General features: G+C 43.3%; 1 protein-coding gene across 8 annotated transcripts in view; it reads left to right on the top strand.

The window, feature by feature from the left end:
- Window positions 1–22,648, top strand: part of LOC144583589 (uncharacterized) — a 35,726-nt gene extending 13,078 nt beyond the window's left edge. For 3 of the 8 annotated variants that reach the window (XR_013537473.1, XR_013537476.1, XR_013537471.1), the window contains exon 2: window positions 22,549–22,648. Coding sequence is in view for 1 of the 8 variants with exons in the window: in XM_078377677.1 (XP_078233803.1) it covers window positions 9,895–12,294 (2,400 nt within the window). In the remaining 7 variants the exon portion in view is untranslated. Of the gene's footprint in view, window positions 1–482; window positions 7,625–8,363; window positions 15,111–18,860; window positions 21,126–22,548 lie in introns of those variants that run through there. The other 5 variants (XR_013537475.1, XR_013537472.1, XR_013537477.1 and 2 more) reach the window with 5 other exon arrangements.
- The last annotated feature ends 3,909 nt before the right edge of the window (window positions 22,649–26,557 follow it).

Below are 26,557 nucleotides of genomic sequence, written 5' to 3' on the forward strand. Positions count from 1 at the left end.
TTAACATCGTTGTGTGAGGCACCACTGTATAGATGATCTTGACCTATTCTCCAGGAATACATCCTTATATTGTACTTAAAGATGTTTTTCTATACTGCAGAAAAACCCATTGTGGAAGTGGCATACAGTACATTTTGTTTCTTTAATTAAGAAAGGCACATATGCTCCTCAGAAAGAAATGCATGCATGTATGCAGGCTAGCTAGCTTTCTATGGATGTTTTGCCTATTCTAGACTTACAGATGGATGCAAAGCTAGGCTAAGATTCTTGTAAACCAACTCTCTGTGTGGTTGCAGCCAGCATTCATGGAACAAAAATCACTTTGAGCACTGGTTCTTAACCTTGGGTTACTCAGGAGTTTTGGACTGCAACTCCCAGAAGCCTCCGCCACCAACTGTGCTGGCTGGGGTTTCTGGGAGTTGCAGTTCAAAAACATCCGAGTAACAAAGGTTAAGAACCACTGACTTTGAGCATCTATGAAAGCATTGTGAGAACATCAGTCAGCCTCGTAATCCATTGTCCTTTATACATGAAGTTCTTGATGGAGTCTAAAATCTCACAAAATGTTCAAAGGGAAAAAGGGCTTAGTCAGAATCCTTTCTCCTTTCCTCCACCATTCCGCTTTCAGGTGATAAATACAACTGCAAAATAAGAGGAAGTTGCGGTGAAGATAGTGGAATATACTCCTGACACACAGACTTGTGGACATATGTCCACTTAGGTGAGAGATTTCAGCTCTTCTGTGTTGGTTGTTGTTTCCTTTTACGGACACTTGCACGCATATGGGTGCAAAGATCCAAGATCATGGCAAGGGAGGAAAAGAGGCCAAACAGAAGCATTGGGAATTCCCTTGAGTAGCCCTGCCGTCTGTCCAGTTTACATTTTAACTGCACCTATCTCAGATTGAAAAACTCATGGTAAAGAATGCTATACAATAAGGGAGTGAACAAAGACCCTTCAAAATCTGCAAATTACACACCAAAAATGCAGGCATGGAGGACTAGTGGCTCACAGGAGGACCTTGTTCACATTCCGATTATCATATCTCAGTTTATTAGTATGTTCCCACAGCATTAGCTTTTGATGTGCTTTTATAACTGAAGCTGCCTTCAAGCAGGCAAAAGACAGTGGAGAGGAGAGATAGGGACATAACTATTCCTCAGTGAAGCTAAAATCTGAATTCTGTACTCTGCGTAAATAATGCAGGCTAAACAAATTTGCATGATTGTTCTTCATTTTTGTAATTTATTGCACAATGACATATATTTTGCACAATTGCGCTGCTTCTCCCAATGTAGAAAGGAGCCAGCAGCAAAAAGCCCAGCCTCTGACCACTTGTTTAACGATTATTTAAAGGCTTCAAAAGAGTCAAGACATGGGTGTGGTGCGCATCTCTGCAACCCTAAGAAATTATTTGTTTTGTTTTTACATAGATGGATATATACACATAATGCTGATTGTTGCTTCCCTGATTGACTGGTTGTGGAAGAACTCACATGTTATGAGCACAATTGAGCCTCAAAGTGCTGTGAAATGCATATTGATAGAAGCACAATTTTAAAAGAATACAGGCCACATCCTGTCACGTCGAAGGCTTGTATGTGGAGTAGTCAGCTGACATGTCACAGTGATTTGGTGACAGAAAACAGAGACCACTGAACTCAGTAAAACAGGCCTGGTAGTGAAACTCATTAACATGGCAATGAGATGTATGCTTGCAGCAGCTGCCCAGAACTGTGGAATTTGAGATGATGATGTACATTAGACTGACAAAGATGCGTGACTTGAAGTACATTAAATCTGATTACTGCAAGAGAATGCAGGCTGCTCCATGTCATAAACAAATATAATTTTTATGTGTTGGGAGACTGTTAAAAGAAACGGTCTTTTCTTTCCTTCTGTACTTTTCCCAATATAGTGAAAAATGCTTAAATGTCACTATACAGTTCATGGGAAGAATTCCCAAGTAACAGCCTAGAATCTTTGGATGCCTTAGCGTGAAAAGCCAGAGGCAAGGATGAGTTCAGACAGGGCCTCTTTCACTTGGTCTAACAGACCTCTATCTAACTATAGATGAGAGTGCATTTAAACAAGATTCCCTGCCTATAGAAATATGATTGGTCAAATATATACTCTTCCCCTGAAAATAAGACCTAACCTGAAAATAAGCCCTAGTATGATTTTTCGGGATGCTCGTAAATATAAGCCTTACCCCCAAAATAAGCCCCAGTTATGTGAAACCCCGCCCTCCACCATTGTGCAGCAACCAGAAGATGACATGACTGTGTTTGAATAAATGTAGATTGTTGTACATGTAAAAAAAAAAAAACATCCCCTGAAAATAAGCCCTAATGCATTTTTGCAGCAAAAATTAATATAAGACCCCGTCTTATTTTTTGGGAAACACAGTATATCTTGCCAATGTCTTACTGAGGATTTACACCAGGATAAGCGTAATTGCTTAAAGTATGCTAGAATATGATCAAGAATGTATATGGCAACTCATCAGGAAGAGGCAATTTGCTACTTTGATTTACCCAGTTACACTTATGCCTGCGTAAATCCCCAGTAGGATTCTTAATTCCATATGCAGAAGGGTAGAAGAGCATTCAGTTAGGTTAATCCCAGTTTCTGGTGATACAGTCTAAATACGAGCTCACCATTTTAGTATGAATTTGAATAGACTTTTAAGGGGGTGTGTGCTCCTTGTAATGATTTGCCCAGATTCATACAAACTGATCAGTGTGCATAGAGTTAAAAGATTAGAAACAGGTTGTTTCAGACATGGATAGAGTCCTTATAACTTAATTGGTGGTTAGCAAATTAAGGAAGGTGAAAGGAGCTGCTTTCCTCCTGCTCCACATTATTAGGTTTGGAATATCAGATTGACTTATTTTTGTCCAGGGAATTCATGAAACTGAAGCAGATGGTTAGTACTACCCATCATAGTTCCCCCCACACACACACCAAAAAAAGAAAACTCAGATTTGTCTAAATTGGTAGTTTTTTCATGTTTGTCTGTTGCAGCAGGAGTAGCAAGGATCTTACATCTTAAAGACTCACTAGTTTTATTCAGCGTAACTGGCTGGAGCAGTCTGGGTGTTGTAACCAAAGCAAACAACATTTCTAGTATGAATAGAGAATTGTGACACCCAAGTGCATGAAGTCTAATTTACTTAGGAGAAAGCAGGTTGTTCTAAGTCATCAACAAAGATGCACCTGATGAAATGGACTGCAGTCCACCAGACTTTATATAAAAAAAATATTTTTCTTTCAAGTGCCGCAAGATGAATTGTTTTTGTTGGCAGCTTTATAGTATTCACACATTCTGTTGTATTCTTCTAGTCAGTGGGAACAACTGAGTCCCACTTATTTTATTTGGAAAATTAGGCAGTTATCTAAAACTTTCCACTGAAATCAGTGGGGAATATTAAATGCCAAACTTGGCCTCTGGGAAAGTAAAATAAAAAGATCAGCAAGGATGTAGGGAAAGAGTATAGGGAGAAAACATTATTGTGCAACTAACATTCCACTGAATAACCAGTGTCACTAAACTATGAGCAGTAGAAAATACCGTATTTTATCGTGTATAAAATGAGACTTTTTACTTAAATAATTAGACCAAAAATTAAGGGTCATTTTATACACGGCAGGTAGCCGCTTTCCCTTCCTTTTGCGAAGCCACAGAGTAAAGCAGCCGTGAAAGGGCAGCACAACCTCCCCCCCTTTGATCCTGAAGCAGCCATGAAAGGGCATCAGGATCAAACGGGCGGCTGCATTAACCATTTCCTAAGCTCCGCAGCGCTTAGAAAGTGGGGAACGCAGCCAGGAAAGGGCGGGAGGATCGAATTTAGGGGTTAGAAAAGGAGGGGTTGTCTTATACTTTGGGTTGTCTTGTAAATGGAAAAATACAGTAAATGTCAGAAAAGAGTTGTGATTCAAACTTGTTAGATGGGTCAACATCAGTGAAAGGAGCAAAAGATCAGAGCTCTGGCATACAGTGGGGTTGTTCTTGGTCGTTTCTGGTCTTTGATGTTTCAGTTTTGGACATTTCATCCCAGCATTTATGTCTACAGATAGAGAGTATATTTATTGTTGGATTTACTGGGTTGTCCCAACACCATGTGTCTGCACACATCTGAGTTGCTCCCTTATGTCTCAATCTCAATACAGATTGCCCTCCCATTTTGCTTATCTTTTCTGCCCTCTCCCCACCTACTTCACTCTCTCCTCCTTCCCTATCCACACGGCATAGAAGGGCAGAGAATGATGAGCCCCCCCCAATGCAAAAGCTAAAGGAAACATCATCCAATGACATCCACCCGTAAGGTGTGCAGATCAACACAGCAGGATGCAGTACAGTCATGCCCAGCTTAACAATTGCCTCGCTTAACGAGGAAATCTCTTTACGATGAGCTGCGGACGTACCTGGAAGTGAAAGGAAAGTCCGATGCTGCAAAGAAAAATACTGCATAGGAACCTGAAATGTAAGATTTATCAACCTTGGTAAGCTGGATGTGGTCATACAGAAGATGGCGAAAATAAACATTGACATCCTGGGCATCATTGAACTAAAATGGACGGGAATGGACAAATTCAATTCAGATGATTATCATATCTACTATTGTGGGCAAGAATCCCGTAGAAGGAACGGAGTAGCCCTCATAGTCAACAAAAGAATGGAAAAAGCTGTAATGAGATACAATCTCAAAAATGATAGAATGATTTCAAGATGAATCTAAGGCAGACCTTTCAACATTGAAGTAATCCAGGTTTATGCACCAACCACCAATGCTGAAGAGGTTGAAATTGACCAATTCTATGAAGACTTACCAACAACTCATTTCACACTCTAGCAAGGTTATGCTCAAAATCCTGCAAGGTAGGCTTCAGCAGTATGTGGACCGAGAACTCCCAGAAGTACAAGCTGGATTCCGAAGGGGCAGAGGAACTAGAGACCAAATTGCAAACATGTGCTGGATTATAGAGAAAGCCAGAGAGTTCCAGAAAAACATCTACTTCTGCTTCATTGATTATGCAAAAGCCTTTGACTGTGGACACAGCAAACTATGGCAAGTCCTTAAAGAAATGGGAGTGCCTGACCACCTTGTCTATCTCCTGAGAAACCTGTATGTGGGACAGGAAGCAACAGTTAGAACTGGATATGGAACAACTGATTGGTTCAAAATTGGGAAAGGAGTACGACAAGGCTGTATATTGTCCCCCTGCTTATTCAACTTATATGCAGAATACATCATGCAAAAGGCTGGACTGAAGGAATCCCAAGCTGGAATTAAGATTTCCGGAAGAAATATCAACAATCTCCGATATGCAGATGATACCACTCTGATGGCAGAAAGTGAGGAGGAATTAAGGAACCTTGTAATGAGGGTGAAAGAGGAGAGTGCAAAAAACGGTCTGAAACTGAACATCAAAAAAAAACTAAGATCATGGCCGCTGGTCCTATCACCTCCTGGCAAATAGAAGGGGAAGATATGGAGGCATTGACAGATTTTACTTTCTTGGGCTCCATGATCACTGCAGATGGAGATAGCAGTCATGAAATTAAAAGATGCCTGCTTCTTGGGAGGAAAGCAATGACAAACCTTGACAGCATCTTAAAAAGCAGAGACATCACCTTGCCAACAAAAGTCCAAATAGTCAAAGCTATGGGTTTCCCTGTAGTGATGTATGGAAGTGAGAGCTGGACCATAAAGAAGGCTGACCGCCGAAGAATTGATGCTTTTGAATTGTTGTGCTGGAGGAGGCTCTTGAGAGTCCCCTGGACTGCAAGGAGAACAAACCTATCAATTCTAAAGGAAATCAAGCCTGAGTGCTCACTGGAAGGACAGATCCTGAAGCTGAGGATTCAGTACTTTGGCCAACTCATAAGAAGAGAAGACTCCTTGGAAAAGACCCTGATGTTAGGAAAGTGTGAAGGCAAGAAGAAAATGGGACAACAAAGGATGAAATGGTTGGACAGTTGTCACCGAAGCAACCAACATGACTTTGACCAAACTCTTGGAGGCAGAGGAAGACAGGAGGGCCTGGCATGCTCTGGTCCATGGGGCCATGAAGAGTCGGACACGACTCAACGACTAAACAACAAATAGAGAAGAACGTGGTAGCAAGTTATGTGTGATGCTTTGCGGCAACAGTTGTAAGAAATCAAATGGCAAGGGGAAAAGGGACGTATCATCACTGCAATTATTTCAACAAGGTAGTAAAAATAACCAGCTATCGCTCCTTTCCAATTTTAGCACATGCTTTTCATTCATGGAGTGATTGTCACAAGACTAATGTTTACTGCCCATTTAAAAACATAGGATCTTTGTCATTTAAATAATTAAATAGCAGCAGAGCCGAGTCTTAAATCTCACGTAAAAATATGAGGTAAATTTCGAAACCACAGTTTGTCACAGGAGGAGAGAGAGAGAGAGAAGGAGAATGGCCTCCCTCCTGCTCCTTTTATCTACTCCACCTCCCTGTCCCCTCCAACTCCTTTCTTGTCATACTGCTCTGTGTTCTCTCTCTGTTGCATCTTTTGTGTGCACCAAAACCTGGGCCAGAAAAAGGCAAGCCCTAACTTCCTTCTCCCAGACTGCACCTTAACTACAAGCGTTTTACCATTCATGTAGATCTCCTGGTAGTATCAGGTGGGGAAAGGTATATACTGTTTCCCCAGCGGTCGTTTTCAAATTGCATAAGCATCAGAATGTGACGGTCCGGCCAATTCAGTATTGTTCTGTCTAAAACATTAACCAAAGTTTGTGGAAGTAGTCAGCAATGATTAAAGGTAAGCTTGGACCAGAAGTCTCATTTCCACAAAATGGCTCTTGTAAACTAGGTAATCTAAGGTTGCTTTTATGATCAACAGGGAAGTAAATTTAACTTAAAAGTAGAAGTTTGCCATGTCAGATTTGTGTCAACTGTTCCCCTTAGTGACTGGATCTGTGGCTGGAGGCTCCTCTCTGATGCCATGCCTATGACATGTAAGGGTCAAGTTAGTCATGAGAGGGGAGAGCAATGGTCAGATTTTTCCAGGTTCCCTTTGTTTGTTTGTTTTGTTGGGTTCTGTTTTGTTTTTAATCCAAAGCAGTTGCTGGAACCTGCTGATTTGATCACAAAAACTGCTCCAGTAATGGGATGTTAACCCTTTCTTCCTTGTTTCCCTAATCTACTGTCATCCCCCACCCAAAGCTGATATTGTCTCCACATGATAAAAATAGACAAGAGTAGCGAGCATCCATACCTATTTCCATCCTTTTCAGTGTGGAACTAGTGGCTGCTTCAGGATAATGTTTAAGGTCAGGGAAGCTGCTTGGGGAAGGGAAGGGTTAATCTTTTTCCCCAGCAGTATCCCTGATCATATTCTGTCAAATCTACTTTGGCCTTACCTTCAGCAAACACTTTGCAGGGCAGTGGCAGCTCAAGTTCCATTTCCTGCAAAGACCTTGAGAATCGCAGAGTTGAAAAATAAAACAGTTAAGGAAGGGAGCATCCTGGAAATGGCAGGGAGCGAGAAGATGGGCATGTATTCTTCACATCTTTTGTGTACTAACCAGAAAATGTGAAGTTTGTTTATTTTCGGCAGCAAGCTACAGGACACCTTCAATAATCACTGGTAAGGGCCAGTTTTGGACCGCTTCTGTGACATCTTTCCGTTGTTGTGGGCAAAAACTTGCAGCTGTTTAGTTTTCTTTTGTAGCCTTGACTTCTGCCTGCCTTCAGGCCCTTACCCAATGCCACATACTCATTGTCAAGAAAAGCATGCTGCTTTGAGTTACCTTCTTTGTTCCATACCTTCTGGTCCCTTGATTTCTTAACTCTTTCAATTTAGAGGATTGCAGCTTTTGTTTCTGATAGAGATTTCTGTGCTTGAGCAACAAAACAGTGTCTGCACTTTTTTAATCAACTCCGCTGAGCTGCTTTTCTCCATTGGTGGAGCTTAATAATGAACCCAGCCCTGGATGTTTCTGATCATCATATAATTGTTAAAGGCACAGGAATTACAATGGGGATTGGGTTGGTCAGGGTGAGGGAAGCAGCAACCCAGACTTATCAAGACGAAACGTTAGCACATACGTCTTTAAAAGCCTGTAAAACTGTGCAATTTATTACTTGACCTGACGCTTGCTGCATGACAGGGAGAAATGTGAGGAAATCTTCTGTTGAGTCTTCGTACCATATTGTAATTGATGAGGGGATTCGTTAATGAGAAAATTAGGAATATAATGCTCTGGAGGTGAGATTTAGCCTTTTTCTCAATATCAGTGGGAGTACTATTAAGCACAACAATCTTTCAAGTAGTTATACTGTGGGTGGGAACTAAAATAGGAAATTTACCCCAGCCTTTGTTTCAGTGTCTACTTAACGAGATAGCAGTACAGATGAAGAACAGCATGATGCCACCCTTAATAGCACTCCAGATAGAATGATGTCAAATTGCAAATAGAAAATTATTGTTGTTTAGTCACTAAGTCGTGTCTGACTCTTCTTGACCCCATGGACCAGAGCACACCAGGCCCTCCTGTCTTCCACTGCCTCCCGGAGTTTGGTCAAATTCATGTTTGGTTCTTCTGAGGCAACACTAATCCTTATCAAATGCAAACCAGCAAACTGAAATAAGGTTCAACCTAATCTAAGAAGAGACTCCACCTAAAATAGTGAGGGGATTCTCAGATAACGATGTAATTGGGAAGAGAAGAAAATATTATTAGAAATACCAAATCAAGCTTTTTGTACAAGAAGAAATACTGAAAGTACAAGGGCGTTTACTGTGACGTGGACCTGGTAAGTAGAGCATATGTAGAATGAGTTTTAATGAAGTAACGGTCTTTTATCTGCACAGTTTCACAGTTTGGAGAGTCCTCAGAGTGCCTTCTGTTTGGTTCTTCTGAGGCAACACTAATCCTTATCAAAAGCAAACCAGCAAACTGAAAAGATGCTCCAACCTAATCTAGGAAGGGACTCCACCTAAAATAGCAAGGGACTTCTCAGATAAAGATGTACTTGGGAAGAGAAGAAAAGAGGACAATCAGCTTGCCAACCTGACATTCTCCATAGGACATGGAGGTCTGTGGCCTTCCTTTCCTCTCGCCCCACAACAGTGAAGATGATGTGGGTGTACTGGTGGTTGTGTGAAGATCTCTTGCTGCCAACATTGGGAAGATGGATAGGAACCCATCAATCCCCCTTTTCCCATTTTGTTCTCCTGTAAAACAATTATTTCAGATCAAATGTCGGTAAGATAATTTAAAATAAACAAATGTATAGTTCTTCAACGTGGTTCTCCATGAATCCACACTAATGGGTTAAGTCAGCACTTGTGCTGGCCTCTCGGAATCTTCTAGAGCTGCAAGAGAAAAGTAACAATGTTCAGGTTGCCCTGCACTGAGCATGCTCAGCCCGCCAACGGCTCAGTTCCTTTTTTCCGCTTGTGAAAGTTGGAACCTCTCGGACTGAGCTCCTGTTTTTTGGCTATATTTCGTGTTTTACATTGACCGGACTGAAAATCGTTGATCTGCCTGTTGTTGCCCTGACTCTGGACTGGTTCTTGACTTCGCTTTTGCCTCTGGCGGCTTTCCTCAGGCCTCTTTTGGCCTAATTGGCCTTTCAGGCCACCCTCTGAGGCGCCACGCGCCATTTGGTCATACCGATCAACGGTAATTGGCCTCCTGCGGCGCGCCACGCGCCTACCGGATTTCTTCAATTTTCGGTTTTCGGCGTCTTGGCCTACCTGCCTTTACCCTGGACTCCTAGTCTACTTGCCTTTACCAAGTCCGTCGAAAGCTCCATAAACTTCGGGACTCCTGGTCTACCTGCCTTTACCAAGCCCATCGAACGCTCTGTAACCTCGGGACTCCTGGTCTACTTCCATCTGCCGGTCAGTCTATGCCTCCGAAGGACAAACCATCCCCGAGGAGAGGACCTTTTCGCCTCTGTACCGCCTGTTCCCGGAAACTCCCTTTCCAGGACGGACATTCTCTTTGCCTGTACTGTCTTGGAGAATCCCACTCAGTCTCCAACTGTCGGCACTGCAAAAGATTCACTAAGGTGACTCTGAAGGCTCGGCAGCAACGTCTCAGATATTCCCTTTGGAAACAAACGTTGTCGGCCTCTCAACCATCCGAAATGGAGGTAGCCCAATCCTCCTCCTCAGTACGGTCGGAGATTAGGGTAGTCCAATCCACCTCATCGGATACTATCCTGGACGTTCCTAAAAAGGCGAAAACCAAGTCCAAGGCGAAAACCTCGTCCAAGAAGGTACTTACCTCAGCGTCGACTGGCTCCATATCTCCACCTAAGCCGGAACACCTGAAAAAGAAGAAGCAAAAACTGAAGGGAGCATCGACATCGAAGGAGGTTACACTGGTAGTGCCTCCCATCTCCTCCTCACTCCCTTCTCCGTTCCTGGAGGACTCTTCGAGAGACCGAGAGTCCGCGTCGGAGCCCGGAGCCTCTCTGCCTCCACGACAAGAACCGTTGGTCGTCGTCGAGAGGTCTCCCACGGCAAGCCAGATTGACAAAATCATCTCTGGCTTGACCGATGCGCCTCGGAGCCCAATTCTACCTGGGCAGGCGTCTCGATCCCGGTCGTCTACACCGGGATCGCCGGCTACTAAGTCTCCGACACCCTCTCCGAGGAGACCGGGGGACCCGAATGTACCGGCCCCTCCTCGACGTCCAACGCTCGAGACCGAGGAGGACACTGTCCCCAGGAAGCCTAAGCGCCATTGCAAGCGAAAGCGTACTGCGGATGGCGATAGGCGACGGAAGCATCGACGTCGGGATTATTCTTCATCGGACTCCGATGAAAGCCGTGAGAGACGGAGGTCTCGACGCCGTCATCGACACAAACGAGACTATACTTCCGACTCCTCTTCCACGTCGAGAGACCGACGTCGTCGACGAAAGAGGACCTACTCTTCCTCCTCGTCTACTTCCACCACGCCACCTCCAAAAAAGGGTCGTCGTCGAAAGCGCCCTCTTCCAGATGACGAGGAGCGCGCTACTCCGGCAGAGGGTCGGTCTACCAAGCACGGTCTACCGACGCCGATACCTGCTGATAAGCCCCCAGCGCCCTTGCCGAGCCCGAGTAGACCGTTACCCACTAAACCTTCCAAGCCTACAGAGGGCATACCACAGCCTGTCGCCCCTCGGCTTTTGGAGGAGGAGGATGCACCTGATTCGGCTTCCTCTTCTGAACACGAGGACGAAGGTACATCAGATGCCTCCTTGGAGACACCGGTCCCGGCTGAACCTTTGGGGTCTGATGCGGCCGATATCCATCCGTCATCTCCATCGGAGGATTTTTCGTCCTATCCTCAGATGGTCGCAAGAATGGCTGCTACCTTGAGGATGGAGGTGGAGAAATCTCCTTCTCGTGAGGATGACCTCATCTTTGGCGACATCCACAAGGACAGGTCTCGTCCAGTTAGCCTTTCCTACGTGCCAGAACTCATGGATCTCATCACTGGCTATTGGGACCATCCAGCTGATTCTCCCACCTTTTCCAGGAGGACCGAGAACATGTATCGGGTCCATGGTCCAAAGACAGAGTGTCTTCTAAAACACCCAGCCCCTAATTCTCTTGTGGTGGAATCTAGTGCGGGACGTTTGCCCACGAAGGGTCATCCTACCCCAACTAACAAAGAAGGTAGAGACCTAGAGGTGCTCGGAAGGCGGCTCTACTCAATGACCACCTTTGCCCTCAGAGCCCTCAACTACTTGGTGGCCATGGGGGCTTATCAAAAACAACTCTGGGCGAGAGTGCTTCCAGCGCTCCAAGTGGCACCAGAAGACATCAAGCAGGTGTGCCTTGACGCTTATGCTGAGGCACAGACTGTGTCTAAGCACCAACGTCTGGCTTCACGACATGTGGCGGATGCCAATGCTAGAAATCTGGCATCTATCATCACGTTAAGGAGGCACGCCTGGTTACGATCTGCCAACATCATGGATGACATCAAAGTTAGGATTAAGAACTTAGCTTTTGATGCCACTGGTCTTTTCAGTGAAAAAACAGATGAAAACTTGAAATCCCTCCACGAGAGTAAGAAAACGGCAAAATCTTATGCCATACAGCAACAGCCGAGGCCTTCAAAACCTCAGTGGCGTACCAGGCCTCAACAGCAATCGTACCAACAGGGTGCTACCTCCACTTATCGCCAGTTCAGGCCACAACCGCCTGCAAGATCTTCCCAGGCTTCTTCCTCCGCCTCTAGCTTTAAGACACACAGCAAACGTCAGTCATTCAAGCCTTCTGGCCGGAAATTCAAGCAATACCTTTGACTTCCCAATCAGCATCCGGATCCACCACCATCTGACTCGCCTATCTCCTTTCCTTCAGAACTGGTACAAGATCACTCGAGACACCTGGGTCTTGAAAATTATCAGCTCCGGCTACCGCCTGGAGTTTATAGAATTGCCTCCTCTAGGATGGGTCAGGCATACATCCTTCGATCCCGTCCTAGAGGAAGAGATTCTCACTCTACTACAGAAGCGAGCCATCCAGAAGGTACCTTACAGGGACATCCTGAACGGGTTCTACTCCCGATACTTTGCTGTTCCAAAGAAGGACGGGGGTCTTCGACCCATACTGGATTTGAGAGATCTCAACACCTACCTCAATCCTCGGAAGTTCCGGATGGTTACTCTGGAAGGGATCGTCCATCTGCTCAAGAAAGGAGATTGGTTTGTAGTGGTGGATCTGAAGGATGCTTACTTTCATGTAACAATCCACGAGGCCTACAGAAAGTACCTTCGACTGATCTTCCAGGACACCATATACCAATTTGTAGCTCTCCCATTCGGCCTTTCCACCGCCCCACGGACCTTTACCAAGTGTATGGCCCCGGTGGCAGCTTATCTGCGTCTCCAGGGGATTCAAATTTACCCATACATCGACGATTGGCTGATCGTGTCAAAGTCCGAACACCAAGCCTACCAGGACACTCATCAAGTTCTGCAGACCTTACAAGCCTTAGGCCTATCCATCAATTACGAGAAGTCTCATTTACGACCCTCTCAAGTGATGGACTACATAGGGGCCAGGCTGGATGCCGTGCAAGCCCGCCTGTTCATACTTCCAGAACGTGTCCACAAAATAAGAAAAGCAGTTCTGAGGTTCAAGCCAAGGAAGACAGTATCTGCAAAGCTAGCACAACACCTGCTAGGCCTTATGGCCTCAACAACGGCCACCTTGCCCCATGCGAGGCTCAAAATGCGCTCTCTACAATCTTGGCTGATGGCCCTGTTCAACCCTGTGACAGACAGTCATCACAAGCGCCTCAGGGTCACTCCAGAACTTGCAAGGCAGTTACAGTGGTGGCTCTTCCCTCCACATCTGCTAATCGGAAGACCTTTTCGTCCTCTACAACTCACCATACAGGTGACAACGGACGCCAGCCCGACGGGATGGGGAGCCCACTGTCTACATCACCAGATACATGCTCTGTGGTCCCCGCAGGAAGCATCCCTGCATATCAACCATCTAGAGATGCTGGCGGTGATAAAGGCCTTCAGGGCATTTCTTCCTCTGCTCAGGGGCACAGCTGTACAGGTAGTAACGGACAATACCACCACGATGTACTACCTGAACAAGCAAGGGGGCACGAGGTCCAAGTCTCTGCTGTTTCTCACAGTACATTTCTGGGAGTGGTGCTACCTGATGCACATTTTTCCAGTGGCTATCCATGTGGCCACATCAGACAACATGTTGGCGGACGAACTCAGTCGTCGCCCGTTCCAATCCCACGAGTGGCAACTGGACCAGAAGGTGTTCACCACCCTTTGCCAACGGTGGGGACATCCACTGGTGGACATGTTTGCCACGCAATACAACACGAAGTGTCCACTTTATGCGTCCCGCGCGGGCAAAGGACAAGGCTCCCTCGGAGACGCGTTCATGGTACCATGGAAGAGAGGCCTCATCTACCTGTTTCCTCCTCTGCCACTCCTTCAGAGGGTCATAGTCAGACTGCTACAGACGAGGGCGGAAGCCATACTAATTGCCCCTTGGTGGCCACGTCGACCGTGGTTCTCCACTCTGTTTCAAGCGTCAGTGGACAGGATGACTCTTCCATTGCAGCCCACCTTACTCACTCAGAGCGGAGGGAATGTTCTCCATCCAGACCTCGAGGCACTCCACTTGACTGCGTGGAGGATTTCCCATCATTGACAGAGGTCATCGACAAGGCACGGAAGCCTGCCACTAAGTTGCTTTACAGCTACAAGTGGAGAAATTTTCTCAGATTTGCTGAGGAACGTCAGCTACATTCCTCACCTGTGGCTTTGTCGACTCTGCTGTTATACCTCAGGCATCTTTTCGATTTGGGCCTGTCTAAGTCAACGCTGAAGGTTTACACTGCAGCTATTGTGGCTTTTCAACCTCCGGGTTCAGAGTCATCCAGATGGTTCTCTCACCCAACCCTTAAAACCTTTTTCAAAGGACTTGATAACATGCGCCCTCCGGCCAAAAGACCAATACCGCAGTGGTCGCTGCAGACTGTCTTGCATTGTCTTACAAGGCATCCTTTCGAGCCCATGGCCTCCTGTGACTTGAAATTCTTGTCCTTCAAGACACTGTTTTTGGTGGCCATTACTTCGGCTAGGAGAGCTAGTGAGTTAGCTGCCCTACGTGCCGATCCTCCTTATTTGCAGTTTTTTAAGGATAAGGTTGTCCTTCATCCTGATGTTACATTTCTGCCTAAGGTTGTGTCTACCTTCCACGTTAACCAGCCGTTGATCTTACCAACCCTTTTTCCTGATGCAGTTACAGAAGTCGAACGCATGCTCCATGCTTTAGATGTGCGTAGAGCACTGGCCTATTATGTTACCAGGACTAAAGATTTCAGAAAGGCCCATAGACTGTTTCTTTGTTTTTATGGGCCTCGCAAAGGCTCTCCTGCTTCCTCCTCTTCCCTCTCCAGGTGGCTAGTCTCTACCATTTCTCTGGCATATGAACTGCTGCAGAAACCTGTGCCGGAAGGTCTTAAAGCCCACTCCACTAGGGCCATGGCTACATCTACGGCCCTGCTCAGGGGAATCGACATCCAAGAGATTTGTCGGTCTGCTACTTGGTCCAATGCTTCTACCTTTGTTACCCACTACAAGTTGGACCTTCGGGCTAAAGCAGAGACCAAATTTGGAAGGGCTGTCTTGACTTCACTGCTTCAGTGACGGCCCACCATCCTGTAAGTGTGCTTGCTAGTCACCCATTAGTGTGGATTCATGGAGAACCACGTTGAAGAAGGACAGGTTACTTACCTGTAAACATGGTTCTTCAAGTGGATTCTCCATGAATACACACGTCCCGCCCGGCCTCCCCACTTGTCCGTCACTGAGGAGTGTTATGGGTTCCAACTCTTCACATGGCGGACATGGGGAACTGAGCCGTTGGCGGGCTGAGCATGCTCAGTGCAGGGCAACCTGAACATTGTTACTTTTCTCTTGCAGCTCTAGAAGATTCCGAGAGGCCAGCACAAGTGCTGACTTAACCCATTAGTGTGTATTCATGGAGAATCCACTTGAAGAACCATGTTTACAGGTAAGTAACCTGTCCTTTCTGACCCTGGTTTTCTTGGCTTTTTTCAGAAGAGAATTTCGTTCACCACAGTAATCTTAAATAATATTTTGCTGTTACTACCCACCTACTCACAGGAAAGGGCTATCACACATTACTTCATAAAAGTCTGAGGGTCCAAACCTGCTTCTTATACTTCTAAATCACACACCAACAACAACCACCCTTTTCTTTGGAGCTCAGAAATGTCTTCAGTTTCAGTACTGGAAGTTTTGAAATTAGGATTTGCCCGGAAGAATCTTTGCTGTGGGCCCACCCCAAAGCGACATTAACAAATTTCCACATTATCCCAAAAACTTACCGGTAATCTGACTTGTTTTTAGATATTTCAAGTGAAGCATCCTTCCACAAACAGAACAAGAAATTAAATAAGTCATGTGGCCACTTGCTAAGTTTGAACTTCTAGGCTGTGTACTTGAGAGTTAGTCCAAATGAACTCAGTGGGACTTACTTCTTAAACAGACATGCTAGAATTGCATTTTAATACTAAACAGCATATGCAACAAAATAAGTCCATTTGTTATTCAGTTGGATTTCTTTTTAAGGAGAAAGGCAAGATACAAAAATACTTTAAATAAATAATATCAACATCCTCTGTCCTCTGAAGATGCCAGCCACAGAGACTGGTGAAACGTTAGGAAGAACAACCTTCAGAACACGGCCAAAGAGCCCGAAAAACCCACAACAACCAATATCAACATCATTTGAGGAAAAAAATTAATGGGGAGAATCATACTGTGGGAGGATATTTTCAGAGATCGGACAGACATCTGAGCAAAGCAATATTTCAAAAATGTTTTATCCAGACTCACTGGAAGTTAAGCTATTGTTAGTTTTTATCTTCAAGAAAATGCCATCATATCAGCAGAAGGATACCTGTAATTTCCAGATAGGTTTTTAAGTACCAAAATCTGTCAATATGACAGAACTGGAGATAAATACCCATAATGGCTTCACTGTCATTGAGTCATTGGTTTCTAATTAGTTTGCATAAATAAATTTTAAGGAGGAAATTTAAGAATATGGTACAACATGATACTGGCTGTTATCTGCTGCTAGACGTGATGTAACACAGTTGTACCCAACCTTGGGTCCCCATATGCTCTTGGACTACAAATTTCTGAAATCCTGGCCAGCACAGCTACTGGGAAAGGCTTCTGGGAGTTTTAGTACAAGAACATCTGGGGACCCAGGGTTGGGAAAGACTTATGTAACATTTAAAAGTATATTAAATGTGAAATGGTGATATCAGAGAGTCTGGCCTTAAAGCTACCACAACAAACTAGAGGCAGTTTCCATTCAGATACTGCTATAGTTGAATGGTTTTACTTAATTTCATTTGTCACCAGGAATCCTTTTATGAAGTTTTTCATCATATACAATAAATCATTTTAGACTACATAATCTGTAGACACAATTTGTTTTAGTTCAGTGAGGTTTACTATAGTCAACATGACATTTCTTTAGCACTCTCTTACTGATGTTACAAATTCTGCTGTTCATATTGATCTCAATAACAATATTGCTTTAATAATAATATTTTTTTCTGCACCAGGATGCTGAAAAACAGATGGAGCCAACCAGTGAAATCTAAACCCAAGATTTCAAAAGAAAGAAAGAGTTGTTTCTATCTACCAGGCCTCTTAGGACAGTTCACAACATAAATTCATAAAAACCGTGCATTAGTCATAGCAATAAAATCCCCTTTAAATCAACCCCAAACAATAAGAACCTTTCTTAAAGTGGCAAATTCAAATTAAAATGACTGTTCTGCCTTATAAGAGTGATGATAACAAACCGTCCAGATTTTGCCAGATTGATGAACAATTTTAGTGTCTATAAAGCTGTTTTCCTCCTCTGTCTTCGAATGTTAGAACCTAGTGCTCGTGGATGACCTAAGAGTTGGCGAAACATTACACTTTCTGGTTCTCAAAGCAGTTTATAGCTATGAAATTTTACCCAAGCTGTTCATTTGCTACGTGCAATATAGAAACATGTCCTTTGGAGGGTTAAAAAAAAAAAAACAGGCTAGGCTATTTTTCAGTTGCTGTTAGACTGTTTTTCAGATGTTGTTAAGATCCTGGCCACTGGCTGAGGTCAGCTGGAGCCATTTTAAATTATTATTTGTGCATTAAAATGTAGTTGTTGTTTAGTCATGTCCGACTCTTCATGACCCAATGGACCAGAGCACGCCAGGCCCTCCTGTCTTCGACTACCTCCTGGAGTTGGGTCAAATTCATGTTGGTAGCTTAGATGACCCTGTCCAACCATCTCGTCCTCTGTCGTCCCCTTCTCCTCTTGCCTTCACACTTTCCCAACATCAAGGTCTTTTCCAAGGAGTCTTCTCTTCTCATGAGATGGCCAAAGTACTGGAGCCTCAGCTTCAGGATCTGTCCTTCCACTGAGCACTCAGGATTGATTTCCTTTAGAATGGTTTGTTCTCCTTGCAGTCCAGGGGACTCTCAAGAGTCTCCTCCAGCACCACAATTCAAAAGCATCAGTTCTTTGGCGGTCATCTACATAAAATGTAGGCTAGAATCTAATTGGATATTTATGCCTTTAGCATTCCACTGGCATATATTTCACTGGTGAATTGCCACTAGTTAAGAAGACAGCAATTGTATTTCTTGTTGCCCATCTGGTCACGTGAGTGGAGTGCAAAAAGATATACAAATACTGATTCACCATTAAGATATATACCCTTGCTTACCGGTGAGAATAAGTAATAGGATTCTGGCCAGTTAATCCAAGCTGAAGACATTAAATTAAAGAAACATATTCTTATACCAAGTAATTCTGTTGCATTTTCTTAGGTCAGTGTGGTCAGCCCTAATGGTGCCATCCAGATGTTTTTGGCTACAATTTCTGTCTGCCCCAACAAGTATGGCAAGTAGTCAGAGGTAATAAGGATACTGGGACAGACTGGTCTGCACTGATCAGCAAGAACTTGCTTGGGTTTCAAGAAAGAAGTCCTTCTCCGCTTTAGTTTCCTAGAAATGGGGGGGGGGCAGAGCTGGTAAACACAACCCCTCTTCTGTCCTCCATGCAGTTCGAATTACAGGAAGAGTGAATACTTTAATGAGACATAAATCATCTTAAAATCAAAGAGTGGAAAGTCTGTTTTCTTCCTAGTCATCACAGGGAAAACAGACTTTCATTTAAATGATTAAATAATTGAATTATGAGCATTGCTTTCTTATCTGAATCATCTGGTCTATTCCACAAATAATTTCCCTTCCTCAGGACTATTGAATATATTATATTTCCCTCACAGAACATATTCAGCTAAGGGTGAAGACATGTAACATTTTGGCAACGCTGGAGCCTATCTGAAGAAACCCTCGCTGTTTAGTATAAACATATGTGTCTGTTTCCCGGGACAGGTACTGAAAAACTGCCTCTCCAACCTTGCATTCTGGTTGCATCCATTTTGAATGTATTGACATCACAACTTCCCTCAGTTCTCCTCTCCAAGCCATTTTGCAACTGTCTGTACATTTAAAAAAAAAAGACAATAAATAAATGGATTTGTACCTAAACGTGTAATAATTTATCATTTGAAAGTGAGTTAAAGAGAAGCACAACCATGATGGTGACACTGGCAACGGCATCTGGTGTTTGAATTAAGTTCAGCATAGGTGGGTGACATAGTTGTCAAGCGAGAATGCCACTATGTAAGAATTGTTGTTAAGATTGTTCCACCTGTCTCCAGTCCTAAGTAAATTAATTGCACCTCTCATCACAGTCTGCTTGAAGTATAGACTGGACAAACAGTACAGATACTAGTTTTCTCAAGTGTTTTAGAGAGCCAGTCTTACCATGTTGAATTATTAGGGCACCATCTCAATGTAGGTGTCTCCCAGGCCTGTACAATTATGCTGCGTCCATTTTATCAGTGCATCTTCTGTCAGAGCCATTTCAGCTATAAAATCAGCAGATCCTTGTGATGTCCAATTGGTTGTGTTCATTGCGATGCTATCTCTTGTTTCCAAGTTCCTTCCTGGTCTGACGCATTTGCCTTTGTCATGGCCCTTAAGAAGAATTACAAAATGCCAATGTGTGATGGCCATATACTCTTAGAACAAAGACAGCAGTGGTTTCCACAAGACAAAAGAAGTTGTTATTAAGTGTGTATTCTTAACCAGTCTTGCCAGTCTTGTGGACGTCAGCTACAGTCAGTAGCACATGTTGAAATCCATTGGAATACCTATTGAAAACTGGACGTAGAAATAGAAAAGCTATTTTTGAATTCTAAAGACAGCTGTGTGTTGGTATATGAAAAGTGTTATAGTAGCCAGGACCACAGGAATAATTTTATCGGACAGCTTATATGAGTTTGCTGTTCCATTTGGTTTCCATGGCCGTGCCTGAAATTGGTATTGAAACATGAAGCGAAAGACATGCTGAGGGAATAGATGCATTGATAAAACTAGACATACAATTTGGAATCCTGTAGCTTTCAGGGTTGAACTCAGACAGGGAAACAGCAGTTGAGGATAGTGCCAGCTGGCCAGCACAACTCTCCTTCCAATCTTTTTTGGTGTCATTTTGGCACTTTAGCTTCCCTTTTGCTTTAATGAAATGTTTGGAGAATAAATAGATAAACATATTGCAATGTATTCGCGAAGGCTTTCACGGCTGGGATCTAATGGTTGTTGTGAGTTTTTCGGGCTCTTTGGCCGTGTTCTGAAGGTTGTTCTTCCTTTAATAATAATAACAACCTTCAGAACACAGTCAAAGAGCCCGAAAAACCCACAACAAACATATTACACATTTTCCTCTGTGTTCAGCTCACCTGAAGCATAGAGAAGTGGATATACTAGGCAATCCTTTGTTGTTTCTTTTCAAGGTCTCCACAGAGATAGGTTTGCATCATATTGATAGAATTCATTCACTAACTGGGGAGCTTCCCCGCTCAGTAAGGGGGGGAAAGCATCCATAAAGTGGTAATGTTTTGGCTGGATAGTTCAGTGGTTTGGGTCTGTGACTGCAGAGCCAGAAGTTGGGAGTTTGATTCCCCACTGTACCTCCTGCGAGTAAAGCCAGCCTTTGTGGCCTTGGGCAAGGGTCACAAGTCCCAGTGCGCCCCCAGAAGAAGGAAATTGTAAACTATTTCTGAATATTCACTATCTGGAAAACCCTGAAAACACTCACCATTGGTCAGAATTGATGGGACATGATCATGAAGTTGGGTGGAGTGGGGTGGCATCCAGGAGGAGAACTTGAGTGTTGCAGCCACCAAAGCTGTTGTGCAAACACCATGGAAGCTGCAAAGAGTTCAGGGATGTAGAGGAGTTTCAGATCATGCTAGCTTATTTTCTAGCTAGCTGGTGTTCAGAAGTGTGAGAAATTCTAGTTATAGCCTATTGCTAGTGTTAGAATCATGAACGCCAGCCAGGCAGTGTAAAGATTCCTATGCCTGCAGCAGCCGCTTGTTCACACCATTCTGAATGCTTGTCAAATAGATTGCTGCCAGTAATTGGGGATTTGGAGATGACAGAAAAGAAAGATTTGGGGGGACATGATAAATTCAACAAACGTGAGTATTGCTGCATTTAAAGTGAAAGGTGGTATTTGTTAAAACATCAAGATACAAACACATCGTACTAGAATCTGAGAGTTAATATGATAAACTGAAAGCTCCTGGCACTATGAGTTTTCCTCAGGCTCAAATAGATTGTCCTGCATCATTCGAACATCTTTACTAATTCAAATCCAAAAATAATCTGAAAAATGATCAGAAAAAGCTCAGGTTTCTGTTTGAATTCACCTGACTTGCTCCCTGATATAAACAGGAATATTTGTCCAGTATTCAGCACATTTGATTACTTACTTTGGCTAATCGCAGGTCACAACAGGGAATATTCCTTTTTTATTATTCAAAAGATTGATGCCCGGAATAACTCTTCTATTTGTCTATAGAACATAAGAATGATATGCTGAATCAGACCAAAACATTCTGTTCCACAATGGCGAAAGTTGCAGAAGGGAACTGCACAAGTAGAGTACAACAGCACCCTCTGGCTTATGTTCCCATATGCCTCTGATACTAGAGCTAATATGTGGTCACCAGGACTAGTAACCATTGATAGTGTTAAATCTCTATCCATTTATGTGTCAATTTTTCAGCTGTCCAAGTCAATCAGCTTACTGATCACTATATCTTGTACTATAATATTCCATAGTTAACACCATGTAAAAACATAGACTTTTAAAGTTACTCTTTTTACAGTGATGGACATCATATCTTGTGTTTGGTTGTACTATTGATTTGTGTAAGGATGGTGTGATATTGGCAGTTTTTTTTCTAAATATGCAATTATAGCATTTAGTTTTCTCAGAGGACTTACAGGTTAGATCATCATTTTGTTGAGCTGTCTACAATTCTAGGATTACTTTTTCTTGGTCAGTCACTCTTAAATCAGATTCCATCAGTGTATATATGAAGTTGGCTTTTCCCCACTACACTTGTATGGGGTACTTTGCACTTGCTTATACTGTACTTCATGGTGGTTCCCTAGTTGGGAATTATGCTTAGAATCCATTTTATTCTAACCACTGTAAATAATTAGGTGTTATCATTGGTGTCACTACTTCACTCTAACTTGATCATTTCTGAACTAGCTAAAAACAGTATCAGTACAGATCTGTGGTGTATCTCACTGTTTGTATCTTCTCCTTTCAAGAAATGGCTATTTATGTCTCTCCTCTGCTTTCTGTTCTTTTAAAAATGCACAAAGTTCCATTCCACCCCATGGCCATCAATTCAGATAGTAAATGTAGCGGTGCATGTTTGCATTATAACTATTCTACTATATGAGTACCTTGCTCTGGAATCCAGAGCAGGGTGGATTAGTGAAGACGGCAGCGGGATTTTAATTAGCAAAGCGTAATTCTTGTGTGAGGTGAGAGAGGCTGTCTGGAAGGCTAATAATATATCTATGTATGTTTCACCTGTGCAGGACTAAACATCTGCTGTACATCCTCAGCCAGTCCAACTACTCCACCAAAGGTAACTATCTCAGGAAGTACAGCATCTGCTAGCCAACCTGCTACACCCATAATCAGCACTCCAGGGAGCACTGTGACAACAGCTGCAACATCAGCCACTGTTTCCCTTAGTACTGCATTGGGACTTACACACACAGGCTCTGTAAACACTGCCCCAGAAGTGGGGAGTTTGACTACAACCCCTGTATCAGGAACAGTGACAACTCATGTCACAACATCACCATGGTCAAGCAGTGGACAGCAAAGCACAGAACACCCATTGGCCTCTGGAACATCAGCTGCCAACCCAACAACAGACGTCATGATCCCTTCTCAGACCCCAGCAACCACCTCTCAGATTTTAAGTGAGTCACCAACCATCATCACCACTTCCAATATGACAAACAATGGCACAGCTGGTGTAACCCAATCATCAGGCTTAGAAACATCAGCAGTAACTGTGATCCCAAGTGAAAAACTCCCTACCAAAGGGGCAACATCTGGGAAGACTCCTACAGCATTGGTCACTTCCTCAGGGCCAGAGGAAAAGGGCACATCTTCACAAGGCCCTTTAGCAAATAAAGCTACTCCAGAGGCCTCCCGTATTCATGATGCCACATTCTCTGCAGGGGTAACTGTGCAAGAGATTGAGCATGCATTGAGTCCAGGTGAGTTGGTTCAATCAGTTGTTTGTAGAACATTATGCATTTTCATTTCCCAGAACTTGGCCATGATGGGAGTTCTCGTCCCTAAGAAAACAGCCCCTCAGTGGTGTTTTTTTTTGGGGGGGGGGGTCAGGAACATGGCCGGAGGGGAAAAAGCTCACCCTCTCTACCCCTTGGCCCCAGTCTCCTCAGGCATTCTAGAATGTGAAGTTTTTTTTTTAAATGTGACAAAGAAACACATTTAGTACTGTGTATAGTTTGGCCCTTTGTAAGCGGAAGCTGGCCTGAATATTTTACATTTGCCTAATACCTGTATATGTATCTGTGTTTCATAGAGCAGGAAGCTTATGTCCAAAAAAAGAAAAAGAGGCAGTCTGTAGATACTCACATTCTTCTTGGTGTTTAGAGTCCTCCAGGTTTCATTTGTGTAAGCATATACAGTGGTGCCTCACTAGACGATGATAATCGGTTCCATTGAAATCGCTGTTTACCGAAATCATTGTGTAGTGAAAAGCATTTCCCTATTGGAATGCATTGAAACCTTTTTAATGCGTTCCAATGGGGAAGAACCGTCGTTGTCTAGCGAAGATAGGCCATAGGAAAGCCACTTTGCGAACCACTGATCAGCTGTTTAAATAGGTATCTTGCAAAGCTTAGGTCCCGAAAACACCTGTTTTGCAAGCGTGGAGGGAGCTGTCAAAATCGTTGTCTAGTGAAAATTGGTTTGCGAAGCAGGAACCAAACATTGTCCAGCGAAATTCCCCCATAGGAATCACTGTTTTGCGAATTGCTATAGCGATCGCAAAAAGTCAATGTCTAGCGAAAAAACTGTCATGCAGGGTAACTGTCTAGTGAGGCACCACTGTACTAACATTTTTTACTCATACAGTTCCATCTTATTATTTTGGCTTAACTTGTGAAATACTGACTTTCTGAGTATGACCTGTATATAGATTGAATTCAGGCATCATACTAAACCATAGTTTGTGCCGGCAGAGAATCCAAGGCATGGCCTATCTGCATAATAAGCAAGCCATGGGTCAGAGATGACTGTCTGCTTCCATGACTGTCCTCTCAATTTTATGTGTTCACTTCTACCTCTGGGATAGAGCAGGTTGTGAGAGGCAGAGTGGTGGCCGTAACTGTGCCCCTGCCTCCAGCCGTTCATGCAACATGTTAAACCATAACTCTCAAAAACCAGCAATTGCAAACCACAATATTGTATCTGATCCTGGTTTGCTAGCTGAGTGGAAATTGGTATCACTAAATTCAGGCATTATGCCAAACTACAGCTTCATAGCCATGCCTTGGAAAGATGTCTGGATTGATTTGGTGAACTTTTAAGTGTGACTGTTGAAAATGGCATTTAGTTAAAGCTATTCTTTGACACCAAGTGATTGTGAACAAAAATAATCAATTCTTTCTGGTCTGGTAATTTAGGACTGCAGAATTTGTTTTACAGTTTTTAAAGCTTTGGTCATAAATGCTAACACAGATCAATGCTTACCATTTTAGTCAAAGAACTATTATTGTTAATGTTGCATATATATGGAAGACTCAGGGATAGGAAATGTCACTATTTGGGGGCTAACAGCTCCCAAAATACTGGAAGCAGGATGACCAGTAGCCATACCGGATGGGGCATTCTGAGAACTGTAGTTCAAAAAAGTAAAGAGTAACCCTTTTCACCTCTGTGGAGAGTACAGTGAGTGTAAAAACAAAGGCCAGCATCCTATCTGTAATCCCATCTAAGTGTAAGCCCATTGACTCAAGTCTTATATAAATCCCACTGACTCAATGGATCTGCTCTTGCTAGACCAGATATATTGGACAAAGGCTTCCTGTGTCCACAGTGGCAACTCAGAGGTCAACAAATGTTACATGAGCAGAATATTTAGTATTCAGCCTTCAACCCTTACATGTCTAAGTCTTTGTGACTTGGGAAGTAACTTGAAAACACATGAAACCTACATGGTCTATTTATACAGATCCTTTGCAGTTCAGAAAAGGCAACAAGAAACGCTGAACTTTGAAGGTTTATTTTCATGCATATAAGCATCCCACACTCCCTATCCTTTTACAATTTTTTTACAGTAACTTAGTATAAAAGCTTAAGTAGTATTGAGCTGAGATAAACATGAACACTGAAGTTAGAAATTCACCACTCAGATCACGTAGTCATGATGGTTGCATCCATTCTCACAGCCTCACCCTGCCATTCAAAATAGTTGGATAATAATTATTAGGGATGTGCCATTTGGAATCTTTGGACTATGGACCCTATAATTCTCGATTGTGGGAGTTTCACCTGACAGAACATGTTATTGTGGCATACTGGCCAAAGCTTGAAGGCTTTGTAGCCGAGCTCTACCCAGGCTTTCTATTGAGAAAGGAAGCTCCCAACTAGCACTGGGATAGCTAAGCCATGTAGCCTTCAAGCTTTTCTCCCAAGTGAGCCACATTTATATGTCTTGTCCAGTGAAACTCCCAGAACAGAGAATTACGAGGTTTGTAATCCAAAAACGCCAAATAATACATGTATAAGAAAATATTGACCCACATGCATTGCTACATGAACTACTTATTATTATGCTTTAGTGTTAAAATCTAAACTCTGTTTTCTTAATCTGACAGTGCTAGTGTGTTGTGTGATAAAAAATGCAGCAGGTAAAGAAAACACCTATGCAGAATTATTAATGGCTTACAAATTGCTGGATTTGAAGATAGTGCATGATGGCATATCTCACTTGTTCATGCTGAAATCATTTCTCACACTGCCATTTTTCACATCAAAGAGTTGTATGCTAGCATGCTGTATTGAATCATAATAATGAAACAGATCTGGAACATTGAATCTGGAGTTATAACAACAGAGCGTTTCAACTTCTCATCTTTCCTGTGCAGGAAGCATTGCAGCTATTACTGTAACAGTGATTGCAGTGGTTCTGTTGGTGTTTGGCTTGGCTGCATTCCTGAAGATCAGGTAAGAGTTAGCGCCCCCTTTTTATTTTACAGAGGAGTCGATAGCTTCTTGAGAAAGGTCTGGCTTTTCAGCTCTTCGTCAAAACTGAAAATGGAAGGAGTTCTTAAAGTTACTAGCTACAGGCAACTCATTTTCCAGGTAGTCTAGGCTAGAGTTCTCCAATATAGTGCACTCCAGATGTTTTTGGCCACCACTCCCATCTTTGGCCCTTAGCTGTGCTGGCTAAACCTTTTGGAAGCAGTTGTACAAAACCTCTCGATGGCTCCAGGTCAGGGAATTCTGTCAAAGACTCTTAGGGAAGAATACACATTTCAGATCTCTGAGAATTGTTTA

The sequence above is a fragment of the Pogona vitticeps genome, chromosome 6 (assembly GCF_051106095.1).
Source record: "Pogona vitticeps strain Pit_001003342236 chromosome 6, PviZW2.1, whole genome shotgun sequence".
Taxonomy (NCBI): Eukaryota; Metazoa; Chordata; class Lepidosauria; order Squamata; family Agamidae; genus Pogona; species Pogona vitticeps.